This window comes from Falco rusticolus, chromosome 14 (assembly GCF_015220075.1).
Source record: "Falco rusticolus isolate bFalRus1 chromosome 14, bFalRus1.pri, whole genome shotgun sequence".
Taxonomy (NCBI): domain Eukaryota; kingdom Metazoa; phylum Chordata; class Aves; order Falconiformes; family Falconidae; genus Falco; species Falco rusticolus.
In genome coordinates, this window is record NC_051200.1 from 2,203,241 (window position 1) to 2,218,723 (window position 15,483).

The following is a 15,483-nucleotide window of genomic DNA, read 5'->3' on the forward strand; positions in this document are numbered from 1 at the left end:
GTGGAATATAGGTGACTTTTAAGCATTCAAATATAAACCCTTGCTCCTGAGTTAGAGCTGTGTTTGTTTAGCTGCAAGTAGTGGGTTGTGCTAATTGCTAGAGACATCCATTGGAGGGAGTCGTGGTCACATGGCTGAGCCTAATGTATTACACACATAAGGAATGAAGACTTGGCATCATCTGCTTCAGAGGCTTGCCTCAAAATCACCATATTGTAATTAATTTTATTGTAGGTGCCCTTCTGATTTGTCTGTTATGTGGGAGTTCAGAATACTGTGTCTATCTCTCTGTGTATATAGAGGTTTATGTATGCATATAGATGTAGGCCTGCGATGTATCAGTGGAAGCCCTGGCTCCTTCCTTAATTGATATGCTCGGTGTAGAGGTGCTGAAGTTCAAAACTGCTTTCTCATACAGAAGAAGCCATCGCCGATCTTGCATTACATATTGTGTTTCTGAAAGGGAAGGTGGTATTTTGTATAACCATTACAGATCTTTTCTTCTTGTTCCTCAGTTTAGCTCTATACAGAAAGTTAGACTAAACTTTTCAGAAAGCATTACATGAAGTTAAACTTTGTGGTGGCTTTATATAAACCCCTGATGTGTAGGTGTTCTTTTTCAGTAGCCTTCTAAGAGAAAGTACCATCCATTTTCATAGTAAAATTAACACTGAGTACATGCAGAAGGCATGGGAAATTATATAAAGCAGTAAGTACTATTGGGAATACTGTGACTATAATTTAAATAGAAGCTTCTGTGCAGTAAATCTGTGCTGATCGCTCAGTAGCTGTTACACACACAACTTTCACTGGAGCTTAATATTTGCATCTGTACGTCATGAGGCACCCACTGCTTTCCTGTCTGATCTTTTGGGGTGTTTGCTCTGGAGTGTGACCTGGGGAGGAGGAACAGTGTGGCTGGAGCCCCCCTGGCTACAGCAGCACTGCACGCCTCTCTCCCAACCTCTAGGACCAGGGAGGACGGGGGTGGGGTCTCCACAGCTGTCACCCCTCGGTCTGCAGCTGCTTGTGACGCACAAGCTGTACATGGTGAGTGATAGCAGGGGACCTCCTGCCTGCAGTTACAGGCAGGGGGCTGGCTTCATCACCTCTATTTATAATCTCTGCCCTCCCCTGTGCTGTGACTGGCTCAGCTCTTGCAGAATGACTGCCTGAGACCTGCCAGGCACAGCGCTTGTAATGAAATCCTCTTTTTCAGCTACGGAAGTAGCTATTGAGCATGTGTGATAGCCACTGCCCCTTTTTTCTGGATATTTCTTAGGCCTGTGCTGCTTCCACCTGCCCAGTTTTTGCCCCCCCTATCTATATGCAAAGGCACAGAGGAGTCTGCCTTGAAATCCTGCCGTCACTTCCCGTTCTTGGCGTTGAGAGGACAGTAACAGCGCAGGGGAGTGTGCCTGTGGAGGTCTGGGCCCTCAGGGCTGCTGTGGGCAGGTAGAACATCTCTGCTGTGCTTCCCCTAAAAGTAAGGCTGAATGTGAGGCTGGGGTCTAGACCCAGTCTCCCTCTGTGCTCATTGCAGTTTAGAGGAAAAGATTGACTGACCGTAAAGATGCCTCTAAATTTGGGCCTGTTGTATGTTTTGGAGAGGTCACTGTTATTATTGAGACTGAAACTGGAATTTCCTGGATGTTTGTAGGAGTTCAGGCTTGGATTTTGGAAAGTTGCCTGTATTTTGGGAAAGGATGGTAACAATAATAAATGCGCCACATCTGTTACATGTTTGCTCTTCTGATTAGCCTGAAATTGCATCAGACTATTCTAAAAATGCATACTTGATAGGAAGTGCAGGTCTGGAAGCTGGTGATCAGGCAGATCCATCACCTGAGCACAGCCTGACACGTGTGCTAATGGGCAGCCAGGCTGCCTGCCTGGGGCAGGTTTAAAGCACCTTCTTGTAAATATGCAGTCGAAAAATTGCCTTTCACTGTCCTCCTGAACGAGAAATGCTGTGCTTTAACAGAGCAGGGGGTCTCAGCTGCTGGAGATAGCCTCTGGCTTTTAGTTACCACTTGGAAGAAAAAGAGAGGAAAAGAAACCACCAGATTAACCCAAAACATTCTTACTTCAAATGTTGCTTGACACAACCCACTCTCTGCAGCTGCGAACATGTTACAGCCCACACACGCTACAGAGCTGGTTAGAAACAAGGAGGATGGTGTGTTGGATGCGCACTGGTCTTGCACAGACCACTGGGTCTCAGTGGAGCCTGAGGAGGGAAGGCACTGTGGAGACTCAGTTCTTGCACACCTGGTGTGGTCTCTCGTTTCACGGTGTTTGACAGTGGATATAGAAAAAGTGTGCTCCATTTGAGGGAGCCCTCCAGCAAGCCAAATAGCGAAGGAAGAAAAAATAAACTAAGCCTTGCAGTAGACAGGTGGGTTTAGTACCGGTTTGAATGGCGAGGTGGGGTAGGGTCATAATCCCGCCTGTCCCTTCCCCACATGGTGGTGACAAAATATATCTGCCCTGGAAGGATGCTGTGATGGGAAGAAAGGCTGCCTCTTGTTTGCCTGAGCTGACTCCAGGCCATGTCTGTTCAGGTTTAAACCCTGAAGTCCTGAACTCATGTTGTTTGCTACTGAAGAACAAAATAAGTGCTTGTTTGGTGCATATTTGCCTTGTTTCTGTGTGCAAATGTCCTGGGTGTGTTTGAGGAGGTTTCCTGGAAGGTGCTGATGATCAGCCCCATATGCACATTTTAGTGTGTAATGTATATGCATTGGCAACATTTCTGTATTTGTCTTTGTAAAATCATTTGCTTTTTCCAGCTGAGCACATCTGTGTGTGCGTGCGCGCGCGTGCGTGCGCGTGTGTGTGAGAGTGATGCCTCTGTGAGGTAACTGCTGTTTCTGGGATCTAAGAATGAGGTTTGGGATATCAACTGGCACCTGGAACATAAAACCTGAGCATGTATGTGAATTTAATGTAGGAATGAGCCTTTCTGACTGCTGTAGAAGGAATAAAGATCCCCCATCCTGTCCCACTCCCCACACCCCTTTTATACATCTCTATTTGTAGAATCAGAATTCAGTTTAACTCTTAGCATGGAGAAAACCCAGTGCAGTGCTGAGGAGAGAGGCTATGTGACAGATTTATGATGGGATGATGCACATAGTATTGTGCGGAGCTAAAAAGTGATTCCCCCTACAAAATTCCCACATTACAGCCTCACAGTGAGTTTCCAAGTTAGCAAGGGTTGCCTTTTTGTTATTTCGAATGCTTTTCTTCCCCGCTGTTCTCCTGCTCCCCTACCTGGTCTGAGCAGGCTCCTAGCAGCACTGGCTCTTTTTGCTGGCGTTTAATATTTTCCATCCGAAGCTTAGCGCAGGCGGTGCAGACGGGGCAGACGTGTGCCCGCCGTACAAAGGCAGTGAGGAACGGGATCTGCGTTGCACAGAAAGCCCAGAGGCGCCTTCCTGGAGCTCACCGTTGGCATCCAACCGCGACGCCGGCTTCCCGGCCCCCTGCACAGCTCTGTTCTCTGAACTGCCGCAAAAGTAGAGGGGAAAAACATGTCTGCATGGCGCTCCCTGTCACGGCGGGCGGAAGACTCACGTATTTATGGAGCCAGCGCTTCCTTTTGCGTTTGACTGACAGCCAGGATCCCTTCACTGCCTGGTCACTGGAGCTGATTAGTATGCGAAAGGGTCCGCCTCGCACCGAGAGATGCAGCCGCAGCAGCTTGCAGAGCTGTCACACTCACACAGGCTTCTTATCTGCACTGGCTTGACGAATTAAAAAGCAAGCCAGCCAGCAAGAGAGAGACCGGGAGAGAGAGGGGGGAAGAGAGAGAGAGAGAAGCTTGCAGACAGCGCTCGCTTTCTTTTCCTAAAGGAAGGATTTTGCGTCTTAAGTGCTCACTGGTTGTGATGATGCTTCACTTAGCGGGCTCCAGAATGAGCTAGAGACAGCAGATAGGGGGATAAACTAAAAGCAGACCACAAAGCATTACGAACAAAACCAAAACCAGGAACAGTTTTCTCCTCTATTCTAGCATGGTGGATGTATGGACAGTCTTACAGAGCAGAGGTTGACTTCTCCAAATCTACCAGCCCCACATCTTGAACACTACAGTGTTCTGCATTGCACCATGACCTTGGATGTTCAAACGGTGGTCGTTTTTGCAGTGATTGTGGTGCTATTGCTTGTGAATGTCATACTCATGTTCTTCCTGGGCACTCGTTAAATGGATTTTTTCTCCTGAGCTGTTGGGGGCTACTACTACCACTAGCAATTCAACAAGAGAGAGAGCGAGAGAGCGAGAGAGAGAGAGAGAGGCAAGAGAGAGAGAGAAAGAGAGAGAGAGATATTTCTTACTGAGGGGGGAAACGCGTTGAGCTTCAACATGGCCTCGCTGTGATATGTATGACGTTGGTATATTATCTCTCCCTAAATCTTTTGTCATGTCTTGTCTTTTAAGTATGCCTGTAAGTGTAGCTGCTTTTGCCTGGGTTTTAAATGTGATAAATAATAGTAATCCATTCATTTATTGTTCTGTGCTAGTGAGATAGAGCTATACATATTTAGTTAGAAGCAGAGTGAAAATATCTTTCTGTGGTAAGCACTGGCTGTGTTATTTTGCTTCATTTAAAAATAGAGACTCAAGTTAATAATAAGTCATTTTGTGTGAAATTTCTAGCAAGCAGTTAATGTGCAATGTCTGTGAGAGTAACCATGTAGCTGCCAGGTGAGAGGTGGTGGTGTGTGCAATTGAATCGAGCTCTGGACATTTTTAAGGGGGCATGAGAAATCCTATTAAAGGATTAAATCTTTGCTAAAATAACATTCAGCCACAAAAAAAAAGGGAGAGAAATTCTACTTACCTTATTTATCTGTGTTGCCTTGATGATCTGACTTGATTTCTCAATATTCAGCCCAAAAGCCTCCAAATTCTACGTCCACACTGATGTAGCCTAGCTCCTTTCTTTAAAGGTGTGAGAGGGACCGAAACATAACCTGCTGGGCTTTTTTTTTTTCTTGTTTGTATGTGGTTTATATCTCTGCAAATTGGGAAGGAGGGATCAAAGAGAAAAAGGGAATGCATGCTTTGTTTTTCTTTGCTAAAGCAACAGATACAGAAGGGTTGGGTTTTGCTTTATTTCTCCAGAAAATTTATTTTGGCTTGCTTTTTTTTGTGTGTGTGTATATATATATATAATTTTTGGTAATGTATGTAAGAAGAATCTTTGCCCACCTCAAGGATAACAAGATTTTGAGATGGGCTCTTTTGTGTGACTTTATTTACATTGATTTTCTTGAAAATGAAGTGCTAAATTGTATATTATAGGTTTACTGAAAACGTGTCCACTAGTTAGAGGTCCTTCTGTTGAAAGATGTCTAGACCAAAATTGCAATGTTTACAGCTGGGAAGCAGAGCTGGCTGGGGGTCCGAGTATCAGTGCATGAAGTTTAGAGAGAATATGAAGGGAATGTCTGAAAAGAGTAATGTCTTTTCCTCTTGAAAATGTCTCTGTACTATGTTTCTGTCAGAAATCTTATGGGTTTTTTTATATAGTATTTTCCCTCTAGAAAAATCAGAATTACTCAAAACAAAACAAAGTAAATTGCAGTTTGAAAATGTTTAAATCTCTTGCTGGCATTCACTGAAATTATATTGCCTTGATAATTTAACTAGTTCTTGCTAATTCCTCTGTCATTTATTTGATGTCCTCTACTAATTGGGAAAAAAACCCCAAACACATCAAAATCATGTAACTGATTCATAGAGACAGAGCAGGAGCTTATAGATGGAGACATATAGTTATTTCCATGTGAGAGTCTGTGAGTTAATTGCTCAGGAGCCAATTTCGGCTGGTGACATGATTGGAAATTGAGTTAAATGCTGCAAATCTGGCACTTTCAAAGTGGCTTTAGTGGTAAATAGAAGAGAGGAAAAAAATTTTCCCTGAGTCCCATGGTGGTAACGGTCAGCCCCCAAAGCTGACAAGAAGTGTTTAGTGGCAGTAGCCCATTCTAATGGGTAGAGAAGCCAAGACTCAGTGATATAAGCCCAGCAAAGATGCTCCGGTGCCTGCTGGCTGTTTCCCCCTCTTCACTTGTAGCTATCACTGCAAGAGATATCGGCTTCACTTTGTAAGATACTGAGTGAATCTTCTTTTTATTTAAAAAAAAAAAAATTCTTTAGGATGGTTTAGGTTGTTAAACAACTCAAATTTGCTTGACTTTCCTGTTAGCTATCATATGTCATTAGTTTTATAGGTTGCAGAATCTCCTGGAAATACAGTAAATGAGTAAAGATCACTATGGAAAGGGAATCAGTCGTACCGCAGCCGAGATAATCCTTTCAGTGAAACAGTTTTAAGCGACATAGTGATTTGGAGGAGCAAGGGTGGAAAAATGAGAAAAAAAAACACCCCCAAAACAAATCAGCGAGTTAAAAATGGAATGCAACTGTGTCTGAATGTTTATTTTCCTCAAGGTTAGCTCTCTGGCATGAAGGTTTACCTTTCAATAAGATTTCTATGAGGAATGCTTGGTACCTGACATGGTTTTCTAGTGCGTACAAAGTGCATTCCTTGATCTGGAGCTTGTATTTCTCGGGTGATATTTGGGAGGCGTGCGTGTACATGATGGCGTATGTTATCGCATGTATCGGGAGCTTCTGTGTTCGATTGCTAATTCCTGCGAGTCCCTTCTGGTTCCATCGGTGGAGTTGTGTGTTGCTGGGAGATCTCTGTGACTGGTCGGGTGCATGGGGAGGATGAGGGTGTCATGCACGCTCGGTTACTGGGGGAATGACCGCTGGGAGATTATTTTTTTCCATTACAGAATATGCTTGAGAGAATTAATGTAATTTTATTACAACTTCCTCACCTTTTATTCTCCCAAGTGCTGGTGGAGTCAAAGAAAGCAAGTTTATGCAGGGCAATATGAGTGTGGAAGTTGGGAGCAGAAAACTTTGTTATCGTAGCAACACTGTTCCTGATATACCAGGCTTCCTACTGGACTTTTGGGGGAAAGAGAGGAAATAAGCCTAAAAAGTTAGCAAGGGCTAGTGTTTCTGCTTGTTTAGTTTGATTCCTGTTTCCCACCCCCAGTCCTCAGTGGCCACCTTTTCAAACAGGCCTTGAGCCACCTGCCCCAACCCCATTTTTGTAGTTTCGCACCTGCAATTTTGCATTTTCCAAGCCTGCAGTGGAGCCCTGAAATATCTGGTTTGCAGGAGCAATTAGCTAGTTAAACAACTCCGTCTTGCCATACTTTTCAGGAGCGGCTCAATCCATGACAGTCTGCATTAACAGCTTTTTGGGGTGACAGCGTTCCTAGTTGCTTGCAGTAGATCCTCTGTACTCGTAAGTGACTGTGCTTGCAAAATTTGGGGTGTAATTTGCACGCTGTAAAGTTCCTACATGTAGTGGAGCTTTCCTTCTCCCTGAGCTCTGTGGGATGATTCGGGTCATGCGTATGGCTGGTTGCGGTCGGGGTCCCGGGGGTAGTTTGGCTCCATAACTCCCCCACGGTTTGTGAACACTGAGTTCTTCACATCTGTGGGGATGCTGAAGCCCAGAGATGGGGGAAGAGGGGGTCATTCCTTTAAATGAATCAAAGCACTGACCCTCTGGAAAGTACAGCTCCAAAGAAAAAAATATTCATTTGTATGCAAATAGCATATTTATAATGCATAAAATCTCTTTCTGTGATTGCTCGTGTGTATTTGTTAGGCTGGGTGATGGGAGACCTGCCTTGCTGTTTGTCTGCTTAAGCAGGATTCAATGTTATTTGCCACAGGATTCATGAAAATGCCTCTGACTGTATCATAGCAACCCTGTTTCACACAGTCCATAAAAAGTCCATTCCTCCTGAGCGGCAATCCGCTGTCTTAAAGATTCAGGCACCCTTCTCACTGTGGAGAAAGGATACATTTCTCCCTCTTTGGATGCTTTGGAAAAAGCATACGTGTCAGGATGATCCCTGCTAGTCCTGCATTCACTGTGATTTTAATGCTCTTTCTTTAAAGCTAATAAGAGGGCTTCCTTTCAGTTTTTTCTTAAAGGCTTCCTCCCCCACCCTGGATATTTCCCACCTCTGTTTTAAACCTCACATGACAAGTTAAAAGGGGGACGGGACAGCTCAGAGGTCTCTGATGTGATGGCTCTTTTCTGTCCTGCCATTTGGATTTTCCCCCAGGATGGCAGCAGCACAGCACTTGCTTATGCTCTGTAGTGAATGAAGATCTGCTCAGATTCGAGCCCTTCTGTGGGAATGCAGAGGTGCTTTCTCATCCCATAGATGAATGTTGTTAAGAGCTGCATGTTCACCTGACTCCTGCCCCCATCTGTTTGCATAATGTGGTTATATTTCTTTTTGGATCAGGTATTCAGTACACAGCCCAACTGCTGTGTATAATGTCTGAAGGAAAATTGCCAAAAATCCATGTAAGTTTTTTTTTTGTTTGTTTTGTTTTAGTTTGTCAATAGAACCCCTCTTCTGTATTGTTCATTTCATTTTGTTGTTGTTCTTTGATGTCTGTATTTAATGAATGCTGGTTGTGATGGGAGATCCGGTGGTCTTTGTGTACAGTGCTTGCTTGCTTGCATGTATGTATGTATTGTGCCTGTATTGTTTCTGTATGTGCTATATGTTGTTAATAATGCATCTGTGTTGGTGAGGAGGGTTTGGTTTTTTTCTATATTCTGCATTCGCAGTGTGTATCTTTCTCAACTGGGTGTGATAATTATGTTCAATGTGTGTCTCTCAGTGAAATGTTATGAGAGCTATTTTGATAAAATGCAGGGATTTGTCTCTTGTACACGGAATCTCCAATGACTAGAAGTTAGGAAGCCTGAGAAAAACTCCCTAATGTTAATGATTGTGTAATTATTGTCCTTTTTTGAAAAGGATGCTTGTTCAGGGGTTACAGAGGTGGCAGAGGACAGTTCTGCTGGATCCTGGTTTTGCCACTGATTTACTGTATGGCCTTGGGCATGTTCCTTTGCTGCCTTGTGGCTCCTCTTTCCCAGTTGTAGAAGACGAACATCACCCATTACTTAGGCATAGCCAAGACCAATTAACTCCTATTTCTTCCCTTTCTGCAGCATCCTGTAGCTGCAAAAGTGGTGGTGTTCTGGTCAGGCAGCAGGGGAGTGGCAGTACAGGTGAACAGTGTGTGTCTGACCACATTGGCCCAACTGTGTGTAGCTGGATTTAGCCTGTTGGAACTGTTGTAGACGGCGGTCTGTAGTGGTTTATGCTTCTCACTAAAAATAGATGCTCCTGGAGGAAGAGCTGTTGGAGGAACCATGATTTATTTGTTTTATTTTGTTGGTTATGGTTGAATTTCTTTCCTGAGTGGAAATGAGTCTTAATTTGAAAGAGCCCACAGATGGCCAGGTTGTCTCTAACCCTGCTGTCCTCTTCACCAGCAAAGGACCATGCAGCCTCGACTGCTTATTTCCAGTTTTTGTAGAGTATTACTCCTGCATTGTTGGAAATGCTACACTGACAACATGTTCTCTAGGGCATCTGAGCTCAGGGCAAGAAGTACTCAGAGCTTCCTGTTGATGAATGTGTTGGGCAGGCCTTGAAAGCTTTACCACCCAAATTAAAGGGAGCCTTAGGGGGTGAGGGAGCATCCTCATAAAGGCATTTAAAGAATTAGCTCTGGATTTCAACTGACTCTGTCTTATGTATTCAGAAAATTTCATAAGCGTGCTACTTTGCTCCCATCACAGAGCAAGGGAAACTGAGGCATGTGGTGGTCGGAGAGCAGCGTGTGGTGGGGTGGGGATTAGTAGCAGAGCTGGGAGCAGGAGCAAAGCTCGGGGGCCCGTTGGTCACTCTGCCCACTGGATTGTACTACCTTTTCTTAATCCTCAGTGAAGCAGGGCCAGCAGGCATGCTGCTTGGAATCTGGCTTGTACGCTTTTATTTGAACCTTCCCATTTGGAAGTGTCAGTGACAGGCTTGTGCTGGGGATCTGTGGAGTGAGCTGCTCGCAGTCTGGTGGAGGATCTCTTTCAGCGGATTTCAGAGCTCCCAGCATAGCAGGCTCGGAGAGCAGAAAAGTCTGTCCGTGCCCATGTGGATAGTCCCATGTGGTTCAGCGCCTGCCCCTTCTTTCGCATCAGCTGAGACATATATAACATAACGTATAGACTGCTGGCAACGATTGCGTTTCTATTTTAGGCAGCATCTCTGGCTAAGTAAAGCAGGGGCTACACTGCCAGCCACTTTGCTCTGCAATCTTGTTTAAGTCTCTGAGGGATGAAATGTTTCTCTAGCCCTGTTGCCTTCCCGTAGGACCTGATCAGGACTCGCAAGGCAGGCAGTCACAGCCCCGATGGGTGCTTGGGTCAGAGCAGGCAGCCCTGCCGTGCCGGCACTGTGGCCACAGAGGTAAAACAGTCACAATAGGTGGCGTCACCGCATTGCCACAGCACCGGGTAAGGTGGCTCAACCTGGCAGCCTGTCCCTTCCCTCCCCCCCCCCCCCCCCCCTTTTTTTTTTTTTTTTCTTTCTTTTTTTTGGATAAACCCCGAAATTAACTTCTAGGTAATTTATTATTACTAGATTATCTTACTGTCCCACCACAAGCATGGGCAGCTGCATGCTCTGGCATCCCCTCTTTCTCAAGCTAAGCAGCTATGCCACGGCATGCCCCAGGGAGGTCTGCGTTTTTGCTGGGGGGGCCATGGGGGACTGTCAGTAGAGTGGTCCTTCCCGCTTTGTTTCTGGTAGGGAAAGCAGCATGCCCGACTATCCTATGGCCTCTCATGACCATGGCCTCTGTCCCCAGCTCTGCTCCCCTGCCTGCCTCTTGCGGTGACCTTTGCAGAGGATGTCCTGTCTGGAGTGATGAGAATAATTGTCATTGGGTTTGCAACATGGGCAGGGATGTACCTGAGCATCCTGGATGTGCCTTGTGCCACCAGAGAGCCGCTCCAGCCTCACGAGGCATCGAGTAAAAATCAGTTCTCTCTTGATACTCAGGATGTTTGCCTGGGGAGTGTCTGTTTCTAAAGGGTTAAGCTTCTCCTGGTGCCAATTCTTGGGTTTTTAAGCTGCTGTAAGGGAGCTTAGAGCCCCTGGCTTTGAGGGTGGTTGCAGCTCACACTCGAAAGATATTGGGAGAGGAATCAGCCAAACTAGAATTTTGAAAGTAGCAAAGATCCTAACTGTGCAGGGGGTGTTTCTTATAATTAAAAAAATGCAGTATGGGCTCAGTTACACAAATATAAATTCAGAAAAATACCCTAAGGACCAGGCTTTACCCTGATAAGCAGTGGGCTAATTTGCTGGGCATATCTGTAGCAAAGTTTTGTCAAGTAAAATTGTTCCATTTGAAAAAAAGCATCAGGCTCCTGCTGGCATTATCAGAAAACAGGTTTTTTTTTCAAAGGATTTCTGTGGACCGCATTCCCTGCGCTATTTCTGATGCTTCTGCTCTCCTGTATTGTATTCAGTATATCTGACAAGGTTTTCTTAATAGGTTGTGCGCTGAAGTTTCTGTTCCGATACCAAATTTAGGGAAAGCTTGTTATCTAAAATTCTTTCTTCCTGGCTTGATAAGGTGCTGATTAATTTTATGCAACTCTCTTTCCTTATCTAGTTGAGCTTCAGTCAGTTTTAGTACAATCTTGGAAAAGTGCGATCAATCTTTAATGTTTGTTTTTAAGGTTTATTCCAAAGCCTTTTAGGCACACTGGATGTTTGGTCTTTTGTGAAGTTCTATGAGAAATAAGTTAAAAAGTAAAATTATAGAACAGGTTTTGAATCCAGATGAAACATTTTAAAGTTTTTAAAGTAAAACAAGAAAGAACTTACTTTAAATGACAGTTACTCTGATGTTGTTTTGGGTATTAAATTGAGGTTATATGACTCTGGTGTTGCACATATGCAAAGCTGGATGCATAAAGCACAGAATACTAATGGTGCCTTTATATAGGAATGCGTAGATGTGGTACCTATCTGACACAAGGATGAAGGAGAGGGACTGTTCCCTCTCCATAGGTATGTGTAAGGTAAAGAGGGGCAAGGGCAGCTCCACGTATCTCTGCCTTGCGCCATCGAGAAGGGCTGTGGGGGCACAGGGTGCTGTGCTGGGGAACCGCGTCCTGCTTCTGCTGAAATGCACAGGCCAGAGGAGACGGTTGTGTCTGTTCAGTGCAGCCATCTCACGCTCAGTGAGGAGGGGGCTCGCTGGGGTCTGCGGTGTCGTTGTGGGCAGCTGTGAGCAGGAAGGGGTACTCGTGCTGGGGCAGCAAGGAGACTCAGCTGTCATCAGTGGAGAGTGTCTGCCTTGATTTCGTGATCAAGAGTTGACATCTGGATAGATTTTCAGTCTCTGGTCCAGGGCAGATGAATCTCTCATCTGATGCCCAGCAGCAGATCGATTCCATCTCCTGGACACCGATGGTTTTGCAGAAGCATCTGAAAGTCTTTCCTGAAGAATTAAAAGTACACACACATGCAGTGCGAAGAAATTAAACCTCACAAACCTGCAGGCTGGGAACAAATATGCTTAAGACTAGCCAGCTGCTTTATAATTACAAGTCTTCAACCAGGAGGAGCCTGGCTTCTTCGGTGCATACCTGGAGCCTGGGAAATGTATTCACAGGCGTTAACAGGATTGAGACCCTAGATTTATGGAATTTAGAAAGCACTGGCTCTGCTCCCTCCGCTGCAGGACCAGGTGCTGACAAGCCAGGTGCTGGTGCCATCCCCTCTTGAGACAGGACGGCACTCTCAGCCCACTGCCATTTGCAGATTGTCACAGTGGCCCCAACTGTCAGAAAAGCCATTTTTCCAGCTCAGTTTTAAGCTCAGTATGAGACTGTGTCTAGTCCTCAGAGCCCAGGTTTGGCTGGAGGTTGTAGGCAGTGCCATCTCCCCCCATAGCTTCCTGGTTTCTTGTTCTCCTCCTACACTCCCTGCATTAAACAGTTGCTGTGTTTTGCCCCAGAAAATGGTGATGGTTTGATCTGTCTCCAGTGTCTTTTTAAAACAGAGGCCAGGCTGTCCCTCGCTCTCATCCTCACACACAGCAACGTACATATGAGTGCCTGCGTGTGCAGGCATTTGTGCATTTTCATATATATTTCTTTTTACATATACAGGGAAACACATAGATTAAAACACATGTGCATGTGTTTTCCTTCCCAGATATATTTTGGAAAATATGAGTCAGCAGCAGGCAAGAACATATTACATAATCTCTGGGAGTGAAGAAAACCTTGCAGTTTATTAGGAGACAGGCTTTCTGCAAGCAGCATTTTTTAACATCATTTTGTTACCACACATTGATGTGTGCCTCTCGGTCAAGTGGCCTTATTTCCATCGTAGTGTGTTGTGTCTGATGTAGAAATGTAGTCCCAGTAGCCTTGGGTTTTGTTATATTTTTAAACCCCACAGTAACAATAGCAGAGTCTTAGGGCTGTGATGATGGTAACGACTTCTCTTCCTTAACATGTTTTGCTGCAAAGACTGTGATTTTCCTTTTTGGTTCCCCCCACTCCCCACCTCCTGCTGTTTTCCATAAAATCTTAGCACTGAGAGAAATCACACATGAATGCAGCTGGAAATAAATGTTGCCCCCTCCGCCTCCCCTCTGTTCATGGCCACCCACCTCTACCGCCCGCACCCAAATGGGAGAGTGAAGTCAACATCCACTTTTAGCCCTCGTCTCCTGCTTGGCTCTCCCTGCAAGCTCATTTCCCACACCTCGCAGAGTGCGGTGGCTCTGCCTGCTGTACATGCAGAGGGTGAAATTTGGAGGGGTTTGAACACCATTTTAACGGCTTCTGCAGCCATAGGAGCACTTGTCTGGCCCCATCAGCGGTCATGCTGTCATATGCCTTAACATAAGGGGCTGAGAGAGGACACACAGTTTGCTGCTTGTTCACTAAGCATCTCAGGGAGTGGGGAGCATCATGAATTGTGGAGAGACAGAGGAGCACAAATGAAAAAATGAAGTAAGATGGGTCTGGCTCAAGTCAGACAGCAGAAACATCCAGGGTTTGAATCCCACACCCTGGGCTACAAAGGTGTTGTGAGTGACAGCATGTGCCAGGGGATGGGAAGCAGTGAGGGGCACGGAGCAGAGTGTTGGTGGTTGGGTGCTCTTATCTTCTTGACAGTGCATCTCAGTTTCTCCATCTCTAATGCCAGGCTTAATTCCAGGCTGTTCAGTCAAATCCCTGCATTCCTGAAGAATTCTTTGAAAGCCTAGGAGGGGAATGGGCACTAGCAGAGTTAAAGGAAATAAAGAAAAGCACTTGTTTATTTTTAATTTGCCCAATAAAACCAAAAGGTTTTGAACTGCTTTCATCTCTCAGGGCACTGCAAATACTTCCGCTGTGGCTAAGCTAGTGGTTGCCTTTCAAGCAAAGAGAAAGCTCTGTTGCGGTTTTAAAATATCAGAGCCTTCCCAAGGAGGCAATAAATTGCCATGCTGGCTGAAACCAGGAGTGCAAGTAGCTCTGTGCCCTGTCTGGGACAGTGTCTGAGACACATGCTGTAGAGAAAATTGAGAGAGACACAGTAATTGATGGTGATGGAATAACCTGTTTATCCAGAGCACTCTGTCTTCACCCCCATTAGCTCGTGAGTTTCTGATGCTTGGAGACAAGAGAATTTAAATCTTTGTATTTTTAAAAGCATAAAATTATCTGTTATAGCCAGGAAGTTCTCATGAGCTCAGCAGAGGGGATATCCTCTTCATTCCAGCGTTCATCAGGGTTCTCCACATTTTGTTCAGAAGCCTGGTTTGAGCTGTGTGTGTCTGCCCAGTGTTTGGAGCAGCTGGGAAATGATAGGGTGCTCCCAGGGATGGGTTTTAGGGGAACTGCCCCCCATTTCCAGCCTCTCTGCAGCCCTGTGGGTGATGCTGCAGAAGCCATTTCATCTTTCTGCATCTTTATTTCTCTTTCTATAGAACGTGCAGAAGGAAATTGCCCTTTCCTGTTAAATGGTTTGACAGCTGAGGATGAGAAGTGCTGTATTCCAGGCAGATGGGATCATAGCTGAGTGAGGATTGCTGACAAATGCCACTCTACCCCTTGCAGGCAAGGGGGAGAGGCGGAGATAAGCTTTGCAACTGGCCTCTGGCAGACCAGAGCTCCCACCCAGGCTGCTCCCTGCTTTAGTAAGAGTTTAGTAAGACTGGAGTTCCACCTGAGATCCAGACAGGAATGAGATGCCAAATGATGTCAGCAGGGTTCCACCAAAGATTAATTTGGCCTCAAATATTTTGCATATGCAACATCATATTGCAACCTTATTTAAAGAACATTCAGCTAGACAAGGTCTCTGTACATCTATAGAGCCTTCAGTTGTTACTCATCAATAATACAGTTGCTCTCAGTTATTAGTTGATCCAAATTAGGCTTTTTTGTTTCTCTAAGCCTTTTGTGGTATTTCTGTGCACTTAAGAAATTAATCTGCATTAAGTAGAAATACCTAAGTAAAAATAGCAGCTTTTGAGTAGTTGCTTTTCAGTTT

At 45.1% G+C, this 15,483-nt stretch overlaps 1 protein-coding gene across 9 annotated transcripts in view; it reads left to right on the forward strand.

Annotated features, from left to right (window-relative positions):
• Nucleotides 1-15,483, forward strand: part of ARHGEF9 (Cdc42 guanine nucleotide exchange factor 9) — a 221,301-nt gene that overhangs the window by 98,317 nt on the left and 107,501 nt on the right. The window contains exon 1 of one of the 9 annotated variants that reach the window (XM_037407896.1): nt 3,400-4,398. The exons of 4 other annotated variants lie outside the window; for them this stretch is intronic. In XM_037407896.1, coding sequence (XP_037263793.1) covers nt 4,390-4,398 — 9 coding nt within the window. In that variant the 5' untranslated portion in view covers nt 3,400-4,389. Of the gene's footprint in view, nt 1-3,399; nt 4,399-8,235; nt 8,256-8,358; nt 8,421-15,483 lie in introns of those variants that run through there. 4 more of the 9 variants (XM_037407897.1, XM_037407899.1, XM_037407901.1 and 1 more) reach the window with 4 other exon arrangements.